The 14,908-nt window shown below is 41.0% G+C and overlaps 1 protein-coding gene across 3 annotated transcripts in view; it reads right to left on the minus strand.

The window, feature by feature from the left end:
* Positions 1-7,185: 7,185 nt before the first annotated feature.
* The window catches only part of LOC144755937 (amine oxidase [copper-containing] 3-like), a 367,151-nt gene continuing 359,428 nt past the window's right edge, over positions 7,186-14,908 (minus strand). For all 3 annotated transcript variants that reach the window (XM_078645346.1, XM_078645344.1, XM_078645345.1), the window contains exon 4: positions 7,186-13,419. In XM_078645346.1, coding sequence (XP_078501472.1) covers positions 13,132-13,419 — 288 coding nt within the window. In that variant the 3' untranslated portion in view covers positions 7,186-13,131. The remainder of the gene's footprint in view (positions 13,420-14,908) is intronic.

A 14,908-nucleotide genomic window follows, 5' to 3' on the forward strand; every position in this document is an offset into this window, starting at 1 on the left:
AGGCAGACTCTCAATTTGCATATAGACTGCACTGTACAATGCACATACAAAGTGTGAGATGTTTTAGCGCTATTATAAGCATAGTGGTTTATACTGGAAATGGCACTTCCAGTTCAAAACCTATGCTAGACTCATACACACACCTTTGCACTGTTGTGCAAAGGTGTGTGCATGTGGTGCAAGTCAACCAAATTTTCCACCATCACTTGTGAAGCAAGTAGCAGCACCATATCTTTGTAGATATGGGGCATATTATCAAGAAATGGCATTAAAATTATTGCGCCTTTAGTGGCAGGAAACTGCCGCTAAAGCGGTGATAATGGGCTTGATAATATGCCCTTGTGAATTCCCATAGAAGCCCATGTTCTGGTGTGAACATGGGTGTAAAGTATATAAATCAGGAACAAGGTAAGAATATAAGTTTTGAAGGAGTCCAAACGATCATCGCCAAATTAGTAAAGTATATAAATCAGGAACAAGGTAAGAATATAAGTTTTTAATGCAGGAGTGGCACAGCGCAACCGCTAGTAAGATTACAAGTTAGAAACTGCCACATCAAGAACCTGGAACGCTAGAAGTACACGCAGGTACTTGGTTCCAGTTCCAGAGAAATCATTAATGAAAAGCAACAATGAATGTAACAATGGGGTTCTATGGGAATTCTCAAGGGCATATTATCAAGCCCATTATCGCCACTTTAGCAGCGATAATTTTAACGCCATTCTTGATAATATGCCCCATGGCGCTGTCCTGCTTTCTACCTTTCAAGCAATGTAGCACAGCAACTTACATTTTCCACCTAGTTTTTACCCTTTAAATTGAGCATAACAGTGCAAGTGGTAATGAGAGATCTAATTGAATTAGAGCGTTTACTGTTCGGAGTTCATAGAGGCTTCATTTAGATGTTGATGTTAACAGGACAGTTCTTTAAATTTGGGGCAGTCCTATCTGCCCACCTCTTACATCCCTATGTATTTATGTACATGCATTGTGGGTTTCCAGACAGTTATATTTTGCGTTATTTGTAAAGCACTAAAGCGCGCTATCACCCGCAAGGGTAGCCTCGCACTGAGCAGGTGTGTGGGTGAAAACTAGTGAAAACTACTATATAGATCCAACACCAGTGAGGGTGGTGTCAGAGCAGCCCCAATGTTTAAGATCGCCAATCTAATTCAATCACCCCTAATTTTTTTCTGTCTGAGGCTGGGCACAACATGGAGTCATGGGACTCCCACACAAGAAAAGCGCACACATTATCCCTATGTGCTGGAAGAAATCTTATAGTGAGCCGGGTACATGTTTTTTCAGAAGACAGAACCCTGCATTGAGGGTGTGATTTCGGAAACAAAAGTGCTGACAAACCTATTAGTGCTGCAAGTTATGATGGACCAGTTGCCACTGTTCATATCACCACAGCAGCTTTCAGGTTCTGCTCTGCACAACAGGCCGGCCATGGCTGAGCCAGTGAAAGCAGTGTCTCCATTGCCCCCGCAGTACGCGGCAGGCCTGCTGTACCCTTAACAAGGTCATTTTATGATGTTGATCACTGAGTGGGTGCTAAAAAGGATTCTAGATCTCCAAGATCCCCATCATTTGCTCCTATTAGTAGCCAATGATGGGGAAGCTCCTCCCTGAAAAGGAGGCGAGATCAGAAGGGAATTCTTCCATCAACTCCAAGTTTGGTCTGAGTGATCAAGGAGAAGACAACAAAGCTTTCCTGTACCACTGTGAGCATGGCTTACAAATGCTTGGCATGTGCAGTGACTGGAGGGGGAGCTCTCCCAGGGCGGAGAGTGGTTTGTTGTAATACAAGCTTCAAAGAGGTCTCAAGGAGGTCCCACCAGGAGCAGCATCTTAGCTACTCAGCCCACTCACTTCAACTGTCAATCTCTACACAAGCAGGCACACCAACATTCTACTCTCTCTCTCATCAGGCATTCCACATTCCACGCAGACACCACATTCATCTTGGCTGAGCAGCTAAGGAGAGGATGCAATTGAGGTAATTAAGTTACAACATATCCCCTTCCCTTGGACAACAATAAACAACAATAATTTGCAACTTCGCAGCAAGAAAAGAAAAATGGAAGTACTGTGACAGGGAAGAAAGAAATGAATAAGTAAAAGAAGAAAGAGACTAGAATGAAGGGAGGGTGAAAAAGTGCAAAAAGCTTCAAGATAGCACGTCCCCTTCCCTTGGGAAAAAACAATTAATGGAAATAATTACAACATCGCAAGTAAAACGTTGCATGTAAAACATTGCGAGTACAACATTCGAATAAAGCATCATAAAAATACAGAGAAGAGAAAATAGAATAAAAAGGAGAAAAATGTGAAGAAGAGAAAGAAGCAAGACAGTAGTGTAAACACTACAAATTCTAAAATGTATGGGGTTAACAGCCCAAACAAGTATAGGGTACAGAGCCCATCGTGTATGTACATATAAAGTTGCGAATTGCACATTACATTTCCAAAATAAGTTATGGATTTGAAACCATTGCGCATAATACTTGAAGATGGGTACACTGCCCGTAGCGCAATAAAACCAAAGATGGGTACACTGCCCATAGCGCAACAAAACCAAAGATGGGTACACTGCCCATAGCGCAACAAAAGCAAAGATGGGTACACTGCCCCTAGCGCAACAAAACCAAAGATGGGTACACTGCCCATAGCGCAATAAAACCAAAGATGGGTACACTGCCCATAGCGCAAAAAAACAAAGATGGGTACACTGCCCATAGTGTAATAAAACCAAAGATGTGTACTCTGCCCAAAGTGCAAAATACTAGGTTCACTGCCAATAGGGCACAACAATCTAATGTGTGAACTCAAAACAACACGTACTGTTACATGAGCACATGTAAATGGTAATGCGAGGGAGAGGAGTATGTAAGGCCTAAGTTGCTAGACACACAAATCTAAGGGAAATAAAATCAGTGAAAAGGGTGGATTCGAATCCCATCCTCATCGCCAAAATGTTGTAATAAAAGCTTCAAAGAGGTCTCAAGGAGGTCCCACCAGGAGCAGCATCTTAGCTACTCAGCCCACTCACTCCAACTGTCATTCTCTACACAAGCAGGCACACCAACATTCTACTCTCTCTCTCATCAGGCATTCCACATTCCAGGCAGACACCACATTCATCTTGGCTGAGAGGCTAAGGAGAGGATGCAATTGAGGTAATTAGGTTACAACATGGTTCTCACTGGGAAACCTGCTTGTTACGCTGTGTGAAGTTAGGTAGAGATTATAGCCAGCAGGGTTGATCAGGTGTGGTTCTCAGTAGGTAAGGTTGTTGGGTATAATGTGTAAGGAGTACTAATATTGAAATCACTGTTGTCTTCTCCCCCCCCCCCCCCAAGAAGGGATTAGCGTGAGGTAAAGTATGTACAGTGTAATCCTTGGGAAACCGAATTGGTGTTACAGTGCATGAGACTGGTTAGAAACATACACCCTGCCTGGTTGCCACAGTAATATATACAGTATGATCCCTAGTTAGAATTTAAAACCCAACATAGGTGGTCATCGCTATGCTTTTGCGTAGTAGGAGCTGTGAAACGTCAGGTATGTGCTTTGCATGAACAATGCAGCGATATGTCATTTGCCTGGTTTTTGTGCACAGAAATTGCACGGGGTAGGAATTTGTTTGCATGTGGCACCTGACATTTCTGCCCTTGATTCAAATCTTCTTTGGGAGATTGCTATGGAAGTTAAAGGAGCACCCGTCGATGCACCTGATACATAATTTAAGAAAGCGCCAGTCGACACATCGGTGAACCATGGCATTAAGCTGGATCCCACTTCTCTGGAGGTGGGTCTTCCTGAAGTCCAGAAGGGATAGGTACTTCACCAGCTCCATAGGTAAACGTCGTTTACAACGCAGTGTTTACACCGCATGACCTTTACCACGCTGCCATTAAAACGCAAGTCATTACTACGACTTGCGCTGGAGGGCGCTGTTGGTTAAGGAATAGTGTAATTTTCTATTCCAACATCTTCCCTACTGTTACGTGGGCTGGTGTTGGAATAGAAAATTATAATAATCCTAAAACCGCGCCCTCCAATGCAAGTCATTGTAACAACTTGCGTTGTAAAATCCGCGACGTAAAGTACCGCGATCAAAATGATCATGTTGTACTGTCATACATCCGCTCCATATCTTCTTCCTAACACCCATCCCTCAGGATTGGAGGTGGTCGATGGAAAGAGAAATCCAAAGTGTCAAGACAAAGCTGCTCCAAGAGGAGAAAGACTCTCTCTGTCCTCCACAGGGGTTATTGGTCTCAGAGGATCACTGCAAATATGTATCCCATCTGTTACGAAATTTTGGGGAGAGGGTCCACTCCTGACCAGCTTCCCAGCAAAGATTACTTCATACCTAATAAAGATCAGTAAATATTTTTTACACAAACAGGCCTAATGCCCAGGCATTTTGAATGTGTACGTTTGTTATGCACCTGTTGATGAAAATGCACCTAGATACCAGCGTACTAAAAAGCGATTAAGACACGCGCTGTGTATATATAAAAATGTTTAGCACTGCATGCGATGTAGCTTTTAATGAATGCTCGCATATTTTTTTGTTGATCACCAAAAAACAATCTTTCGCATGAGAGAAAGAGCTCCAACCCGTAAATTGTGCACGGGAACGTGCACATTATGAATTTTCGAAAGATGTAATGATGTCACATTTTGATGTGCGGACTACTACGGCCCAAAACCGAGCCATACTTCCGCATAATCTACGCTATGTTTTCTTAAAATAATGTAATATCAATGCATTTACTCTGCCTGCCCAGAACAGGGGCTTGATCATTATGTACTTGAGCGATCTGCTTACAATAAGGAAGGTTTTATCATACTGTTCGGTGCACGAATTATTGTAATAAAGGGTTTCAGTGGGAACATCGCTCACCTGACCCTGTAAAAGAATATGACCATGTATTTGTCTCACATCCTTCTTTCTTCCTTTTTTAATAACAGTTTTATCTTCGCAGGATACAGTTCGAGAGGTATTGTGATCGGATTACCCACTACAAACACCCTCACCCTGCATGCCTTAGTAAGTGTGCAAGCACTGAAAGACTTGGTCATAATGAAGAAAGCCACGTTGACCCCAGATGGGCTAATAGAGGTGGCTGAAACATGTGGACTACACCCATGATGACCATACCCAGGATACATGGGACAAATGAACTATTCCATAGATATCTACCACTCTTTTAATATTAAGCGAGAATCCTCCAAATAAAAGTACTTCGGATTGGAGGGATTCCCAAGCCAATTAGGTGTCGGTAGCACACCCTGGAAGCATTCGGCAACCAGGATGGGAACCCAATGATGAAGCATGTCACCTACTAGGTAGGCGTGTGAGGGTGCTTTTAAAACACCCTGTGGGTTCCAAACCTCTAAAAACATCAAAGAGACTGAAGGAGTAGACTTGAGTTACTGAAACAAAAATAGGTGGAAGATCCGTTCTAATTGTATTTAGGTTATGGACAAATGGTCGTGGCTTACATGCAAGCTAGAGTCTCTAATGTATACCGTGCGCTGAAGGGGGAGGTACAATATAGCATGGCAATAATACTGCATGCACTATATCGACCTACCAATATATTGTAATTTAACATATTATAGGTACATATTTATATATATCAATTTTATATATACACACACATACACACACACATATATATATATATATATATATATATATATATATATATATATATATATATATATATATAGAGAGAGAGAGAGAGAGAGAGAGAGAGAGAGAGAGAGAGAGACTGAATAGTTCATAAAGTGAAATTTGCCAAAACGTTTTCCATCATACTTGATGATATCATGTATTTTGTCACAATATGACATCCCCTTGCATGCATCCCTTTATAAACGGACTGGCTCTTCTCCAGACAACTGAGAACATGGTGGTCCATCTAGCTTCTGGTCTCACAGATAACGATCATGTGCTAGGACAACCCACCATTATTACCCAACAGTGGTTTGAATTAGTTTTAAATGGCTACATTTACTGTTCAAATGTTAGTAGGGTGTGGCCTGCCAGTAATTCACTATCTTCTTCCCTGGGAGACCCTATTTGGCTGATCAAAATTTCTTATAAAAAATAAAGGTAAACTTTGTATAATTTGAGGCCACAGGCTAAGCCATCTGTATTTCCAGTGGAAAGCTAGTTCCCTGCTGATTGTCTCTTGATTCTAGCTTGGTGTTAGGGGTGCAAACTTTGTGTACGGGGCATTCGGGCAGAGACAAACAGATTTTCCAGCAAGGGACTTTTGATGTAATTTGTTTTCTCCTTCCCACCTGGAATTTTTCACTTGAATTGTGGCCATGATCTCTGACTCATTAGGAAAAAGATAGCCCAAAGAAGTTGGGTCCAAAAGACCTAGAAAATGTACTTCTCAAAAAGAAATAACTAGCACTGACACATTTTGATCTTCCGGAGTCTCATAGTTGACGTGCACATTAGTAAATGTATCAAGAAAGCATTGCAACAAGTACATAAGCCTGTACTACTTTATACATGGACGGAAACTGAGGACACTAATGTAATCCAACAAAGTAATTGAAATCCATAAGTCTTTTACTCACTGTTCAACAATTAGCATTTCTGTTACAGGACAATTCAATTTCTGTGTTAATGAGCACTGTCCTTCTGTGCCCTTCGGATGATGTAAAATTGTAGTCCTTCTTCCATTTTTGCAAAATGTCCCAATTTTTTGTTTTAAAATTCTGGTCACCCTGCTCCCAGCGGAAGAATTTGAAACCACGAGTACTACTTTAAAACAATTACTTACTTTTCAGATAAACGGCAATGTTCATTAAGTTACTCTTGTAACTTTGTGTCTTGCACACCAGGCACATTGCTGAAGTTTCTTTGGGATAAAATCTGTACTTATTGTTTTTGGAATCTGCTGAAATAACATTTGACTTACGTGATTCGAAGATACCCTTCAGCTAGGTGGATCAAAGTCTTCAAAAATGGTGTGTGCACAGAAGTTTAACATTTCCTCTCATTATTCACACACAATACATCATGCTTGCTGGCTAGTAACAGAATAGATCTTATTCCCTGGTGCTGACCATCTGGTCTTGTGTGAATACATTACAATGCAGTGGAATTATGTGTATAATATAGGCAAGCAGATACAGGTAAGCAGGTAGTGGTATAAACCCTTTATTTGATCAATCACCAAGAAGGTTATTTTAATATCACAAAATTACTATTTCCTGATGTATTGACAAACCAGTTTTCAGGATGTTGTAATAACATATTTCATTAAAAAATGTTTTTTCAATTGAAATGCTCTTTGCATTGTTTTGAGAACTTTAACAAAGAGGTGCATTTTTTTTACCCCAAACACCTCCAATATTAAAGGATGATTTCAGATTTACGGCATGTTTCACAAAAGGTGGTACAAGGCTGTGGGATGGTGACCTTGGCTGCGCCACAGAGACTCCATGTATGACGTCTATGTTCAAGTCATTTTAGTGTGATAATGTAGATATTACATAGTGACTCAATGAGGAATTGCACCAGGTCTTTGTGTCCTTCTGTGTTGATGGGAGATGTATGGAGTAACTCTGGAAGCATACAAGCAACCAGGATGTAAATGGGAATTGTGTTGAAACGTCCCAGCCTGGATTTTAAGCAAATTCCCACATAAAGATTATAATCCCTTTCTCGTCTGAAGGAAGTACTATTAAAACACCTCTGCCATGTATAAATATGCCATAAGGTGAGATTAAAACTACCCGGTGGCAACTGAGGAATGACTATGTCTACTATTATTTTCTCATTCCGTAAAAGTGATTTCCATGGGTTTTACATTTGTTTCTCATTTCTCAAACTCCCATACAGAATTACCAAGCAAAAACCACAAACGTGAATCCCATTATGAAGACAAAAGAACCAGTCAGACCAGCTACAGATAATCAATTGACACATAGTACTGAAAGGTCGTTCATCCTCTCAGTTTGTCGCTGTTTATATCCATAATAATATTGATCAGGCTTCACTGTGATCATGTTTAATTCATTTCTCTGCCCCCTCATGGACAAAGTATGACCACCTGAAAAGACAATGAATGCAAACCCCTAAGAGTTATTTAGTTTGGCAAGTTTGGTACCACTGCCATAAATTGGCAGATTTCGGATTTACTTGGTACATATGGGTACATACCTTCTACATAAGGTGGCTGGGATACATCTGCTATTGGCAGATGTGAAACATCCACCAAACACTGGCAGATTATCCCCTCTGCCATGTCCAAGTGGTTAGTGGAGTAGGGTTGAGAATTTCTATAATGGAATTCATGAGGCAACAGGGGGATGATTCTAAGGAGTCCAGCTGCCCTATGGCAGCATGCAGAACTAAAAGATGACACATTAGAGAATATGCTGTAAGCCGTATAGAGACCTGAGTGTGGCAGTAATCTGCCGCAATAGGTGCTAGACATATTATGGCGAACCTGCCACAATTACAATCCCAGCAATAGAGAAAATTTGGTCCACACTTTATAAACATATAGGTTATATTTTATTATGAATGCAAGACATAAAATATTCAGACCAATTAACCAATCAAGTTGTATTATGGTAGAGGGTTCAACATTTTGGAATTTTTGGAGTTCCCTCACAATTCTTGGGCTAAAGATGGACATTAAAAATGAGAAAAGTGGACTGGAATTTGTTGTGATCGCAACATTTGTACATCTCTTTATACTATCATAATTATTTTTTTATATTGTACATCTGTCGGCAAATAATTGAGCATCTAGCTGTTAACAGATTCAAAATTCTCCTGAACATGTGTGCAGCGATCATCATCACCCAGATCAGAAGATGGGGAGAATCCTCTCTACGTTTTCAAAGCATTCTCTAAGTATGTAGGAAACTTCATGTGGATGGGTATTCAACTAAGAAGGAAAAGGTAAGAAAAGCAGTCTAGCCATTTCAGAAAGTAGTAAAATAATGCAAATCTGCTCCCTCACTCATTTGCAAAATACTGCACCTGAAAAGTAACGACCAGAACTTGGAACCAGTGAGAGGAAAACCAAGTGGGGTACATGCGGATGAGGTTTGTCTGGAGAGCTAAGGACCAACAGTGTTTTACAACAGAGCCCCTATATCTTGGTCGCCACACCCAGCATTCCTGGACACATTTCTATGCGGTGGTTTGGTGGTTGCGCACCAGCAAAATACCAGCATGTAGAACAGTAAAATGTTCTGCCTACATTATAATGTAGAGAGACATCATAATATTAGTTTAGTCAAACTTCTGGTTTTAAGAATGAACATTCAACTTGCTGCCTACAGACTTGAATGACAACAGAATTGTTCTTTCGAAGGAAAGGATTATACGGTCTAATCCCGCTACCCTATCATTAGTGCAAGCAAATTCATTTGATTGTACCCTGTGACTCTGAGCTAATCCGAATTAGGTAAGACAGGGAAACAATATTAGTATGAAACAAAAACGTGATATGAGGACTGCTTCAATGAATCTCAAGAACAAGAAATTCTTAAAACTCTACTTTCCAGTCCATCATTTGTTTGCTTACTGTGCCACTACAGCCTGGGACCAACCATATACTAAAAACGTTGGCTCTGACGTGGCTGAGCAAGTTGCATCTTTTGTATTAGCGGCAAGGATGCGGCCCCGAAAGATGCACACTCACCACAGCAGATATGAATTATAATCTTTAATAAGTAAATCTTCAAAAAGAGCACCCTAGAATGTCTAGGGGCATGTCTGGACCAATAACACACCAGGCACCCCTGAAATAAAAATAGAAACATTGTATTCTGAAATTATATAAAAAATTGGGGGATGAGGGATAGTAGTTAGGTACACACAGATACATACTCCAAAACACACATTCATATACCCCATATGAATGCGTGCTACATACACACGCTATTACCCACCATGCTCAGATCCCTTAACAAAAACTGGTTTATATAACAAAAGGGACAAAAATAAACTTCGGATGAAGGAAAATCTCTATGCGCTTGCTTTATCTTGGACCCTTGAAGAGCAAGATAGTGAGGGAAGGAGGAAGAAGAGGCGGAATGGAGAGAGGATTAAAGCTTGATAAAGGAATGATCTCAGGAAGGGACAGCTCTGTTGGAAATCAAAATTTATGACATGCAGGTTATGCAGGGGCTTCCCACTTGCATTACTTTACTAGCTCATGATTCTTGGCGTGGTTCACAAATAAGAACTGCTACTTTATTCAGATGTAGGCAAGGAAAATTCTCCAAACTCTAGGAGATGGGAGACCAAGATCTTGACCTGAATTGGAAGGGCGGTGTTCTCAAAGTAGAAAGGTAATCCTAAATTCCACGCTAAACCCTCTAAAATGTCCAAGAGTAAGTGTTTTACCCTACTATCTTTTTGTGGCAAATGCCTTAGTTGCTATGGCTGGAACATGTGTACATTATTATCAGCAGCCATCATGCATTCCGAATGACCAAGAATTTACGGTTTCTCATCTCAAAACCCTGACTTCTTCAAATTCCCATGACCTCAAATTGCCCTTTCAGTGAACCCTAATGTTGTCTCCATTTCATGCAGCATTCTTCCCTTACCCTACACATCCTGCTTCTTAATTTAAGTTTTCCAGGTTATTTCCACGCCTCTTTTCTTCCTTTGTCAGTGCTTTCCTATCTTTCACTTACTTTTTCCCTTTTTTCCTACCTTTCTCTCTGTTGGTCTGAGTCGAATTCTGAGACTGACAAATAAGTCAGCTCCCAAAAAGGGGTGCATGTTCACCCAGCTACAACCACTGACACAAATAAACAATATCCCCTTCTCAACCACAAGCCAAACTACTATATCGATGTGACTTACTAAAGTCGTCATACCAATTCTGCCAGAACAATTAAATATACCTCCACACTCGCCATGTCATTAGAGCATGCCTCAAACCCTCACACGAGGAGAACTGCCCCCACTCGCCTTACTCCTGGCGACATGCATGGGCATCAAGCAATTCCCAAGAGCATCGATGCAAATCGCATATGTATCATCTACCCCAGTCACGTGCGTTTGGCATGGCATCACACAAATGCTGCGCCTGTGCCAAGTACATTGCAATATAACACGGGGACATCTCTGGTCCTTGCTCAAGCCACCAAATCTTCCCATATGTCACATTTACTCAGAACTTCGGGCAACAGCATTACAAGGCTACAGCAGTGGTCGCCATGCTCGATATGATTGCCATCGACATTTTCTATTTTAAGGTCAGAAATGTGGTGACGGTGAAATGCAGAGAACTACCAATGAAAAACGGAAGTGTGCAATAAACTAAAACATAGCACTTCTGGATGTCTAAAGAGAGACCATGACTAGATGAGACTGTCAGCATCTTCTCTTCCATCCTTAGAAAATGGCTGTTGCACACGCTGTTGAATTGGCAATGCATAGATCTCAACGAAAACCATGGGTCAGATGTGCTAAGCACTGTAATGGTCGCAAATGCTCCAATTAAACGTTTGAGGTTGTTAAAATGACTTTTTCTATGTACTAATTACATTTTAGGAATTGGAAATGTTTTTCCACTTCTTAAGTGGGATTCTGAATGGATATTGATTGGAAATCTGGAAGGGGTGTGTTGTAGTTGCCAATTCAAAATACCAAATTGCTATCAATGTTTTGCACTCACAAAACATTACAAATGTGCCAACGTCTCAAAGGAGGGGATAACTCATTCACAAAATACAAGGGGTGCCCTTTGGACTACTTCATCCTTTGTGATCATAAAAAAAGTTTTGGGGAAAGTGGGCAATGGTCTAGGGGACCTGTGCAAGCCTTTAATAAACTTTAAAAAAAGAAAACAAATTAATGCGCAGCCCCATTTTGTTTAGGGAAATGGGCTGCATTAAAAACATGTTTGCTTTGTTGTAAACCAATCACAGACATGGTGGCCTGCTGACCCTTGCAGGCCACCATGCCTGTGATTCTGGGCATTCGGACTGAGTCACAATTGGCGATCTACCTAATGAACATTGTTTGCAAATATACTGATTGCAAATTGTGATCAGTATTTTGCAAGCACTAAATAGTATATCTGACTCTTTATTTTGTAGCATCACTGACATTATACCTCTATTTATTTTAGCAAAAAAAGAGCAGCTGTTGGTATTAATCCTTAAATATTCATCTTGCCAATATATTTAAAAATAAAAGTGTAAGCAGGTCTCTCATGCACTTCCTGGACAGTTTTAGAGCAAGAGGTGTGGGTGCTCCTTATAGCGCGGGTAGAGTGGGCAGCCAGTCAGGGCTCCCTTGATATAAACAAATGCATGTATGCTTCCTCGTTCCTGGAAACGACTGCCACTTAGCATCTGTGGCCAGCCATCCGGGGATCCAATCAGAGAGCTGCATTGTGACAGGTGTGAGATGGAGGAAGTGGCTAGGGCACATGCCAGATCTTTCTGGGGAGGCATCTTCAAACGCCTTCACCCCAGTCCTATTTTATCTAATGTGCACAGTATAGAAAACATGAAAAAAGTGTAACGTAAAAAGGCAGGTTGTGTGAATCCCACCACTGTTGTGGCTTTCCTACTGCAGCAGAACTGGCTAGTGAAATCAACAATTCCTTTTGGTAATGCACTAAGCAACAGTGGGCAACCACGAACGTCCCCAAGGCGTGTTAACTCTGGCCTGTGGCTAAGCACCAAAAATCATTGCACCTTCCCTTTGCTCAGGGCAATAGTTTAGGAGCTGGATGAGAAACATATCCTGCCATAATATCTTTGTAGCAGGAATAGAACATTTATCACATTCGGTAAAAATTAACTAAAAACAATTAACACGGTTTGCGGGCCCTATCAGAGAAATTACATCAGGCTAGATGGACGGGGCAACGATTGAATGGATGGCTAGCCGGGTGAATTGGTGGATGAACCTCGTAAAGGAGATGAAAATCACAGGCAAACAAAGGTCACAAGGTTGCAAACGTTGGTATGTTTGTCAATGGGAATAGCCTTGTCAACCAGCCTAGGTCAAAGTAACTAATTTCACATGCATGGTGACCCTCTTTGGCAACAGATGCCCTCTTGTGCTTATCGAGGTCCTGCGGCAAAGCTGGGCGACCCTTAGAGTATCAGTTGTTCAATATCCAGTCCGGTGTAGTTGAACGGAGGAATGCTGGGTGCACAAGAGGCAGTCTTTGATAAGCAGGCTAGTGGATTGACAGTGCAACTGGTAAGGTCCATGTCCTTAGTGAAATAGACAGCGTCTCCAGAATTGACAGAGGGATCCTCTGTGAAATAGTTGTAGGGGCGCAGCAGGAAGCTGACTCCATTCCCTGCAGTCACTGTGTTTGGAATGTCCTCAGAGTGTGGAATATGAAGGAAGCCAGTCGTGATCCAGGCAACCAGGTCCTGTGAGAATTCACAAACAAGTAGAAGGGTAAGTTACGAGGTAACATCAAGTAAAGGCCAAACAAGTGTGTGCCATGCAGAAGAAAGGATGAAATATTTCAGGAGATGTCAGTGTCAGCACACTTATTTTTTGTGTTTACGATTACTGAAAGATTAAACTTCCATGGAAAGAAACACATTACAAGGTATCAAGCAGTACATAAGGATGTCAGGGTCATTCGCAGAGTTAAAAATAGCTTTGGGTGTGTGATGAGAGGTGACACAATGCTACCTTTCCAAACATGAAATCTGTGTTTGATATTTAATACATGCATTCGACTGTAGGGTACAGTAGGGTGGAAAAGTCAAGCAAAGGATGAGGATGCTTGAAGGAGAGATGACTTGTTGATCAGACATTGGCATGCCCCGAATGGAGGCAGGGATCCTTCAAGGTGATCTTAAACTGGAGGGAAGGTTCAGACTACCTGCAGGTCAACTGGGAGAGAGTTCCATTGGAGGAGTCCTAGAAGGACCCTTCAGTGGCCAAAGTAAAGGTGGTGCTGAAGGAATTGTAGTTGGTGGATAGCTTTTTTTCTTTTAAGGGCTTAGCGTGAAATAATTTCAGTTAGTTGTCTGGAAGGATTTTTCTGACTAACATTAAAGATTAAGATCCGCAGGTTGCAACCAGCAAATTGCATGTAGCAAACTTAACAACCTTACTTAAGGAGACAATTTATCCCGGAGTAACACTGTCAAGATGCTCCTACAACAAATAGTCAATTGTATACATTACTAGAGCGTTGAATAACAACGTTGCTGTGTGGGATGGAAGATGGGGTGACATTTTACAAATATTCTACTTCCAGTATCTGATTGTGGTGAATGTGGTGAATTTGGATGTTTTAGGCAGATTGTGTGGTTAAAAATCAACGTGGGGTTTGTAGCTGAAGTGGAATTTGTTAGTGTGGCAGCCAGGTGAGAAGAGAATGGGATCAGGAAGAGAGCTTGATGAGTTAGAGGCAGTGAAGTGGTTTCTGGGGATTCCCAAACCTAAAATAGAGGCTAATGGATGAAAGTGTTTGTAATAAAACATTTAACGAGGAATAACCACCACCCACATAGATGATGGCATAGGCTGAAGAACTGTCAGAATGGTTATTCCAAATGTAGTTATCTCTTTAGATTATTGGAATTATAAATCCTCCTTTATATGGTGGGAATGTTTTTAATGAGCAATTATACTATTGTTGGTACAGAAAAAGTTTTCGGGAACACAGAAGGCAAAATAGGGAAGATGGGCACACGTGTAATCTTCATGTATAGTACAAGAACAATACAGTTCCTTAAATATTAGTGTTTGCTATGAATTGCATACGATTTTAATTAATTTACCTTACATCATAGTGGAAATTCTAATATGTTTCTAATTTTCAAAAATATTAAGCAAACTTTTTTTTAAAAGAATGTTCATTTCCATAACGCCAATTTTTACACAATGGTTACATATTAC

The sequence above is a fragment of the Lissotriton helveticus genome, chromosome 5_1 (assembly GCF_964261635.1).
Source record: "Lissotriton helveticus chromosome 5_1, aLisHel1.1, whole genome shotgun sequence".
Classification (NCBI taxonomy): Eukaryota; Metazoa; Chordata; class Amphibia; order Caudata; family Salamandridae; genus Lissotriton; species Lissotriton helveticus.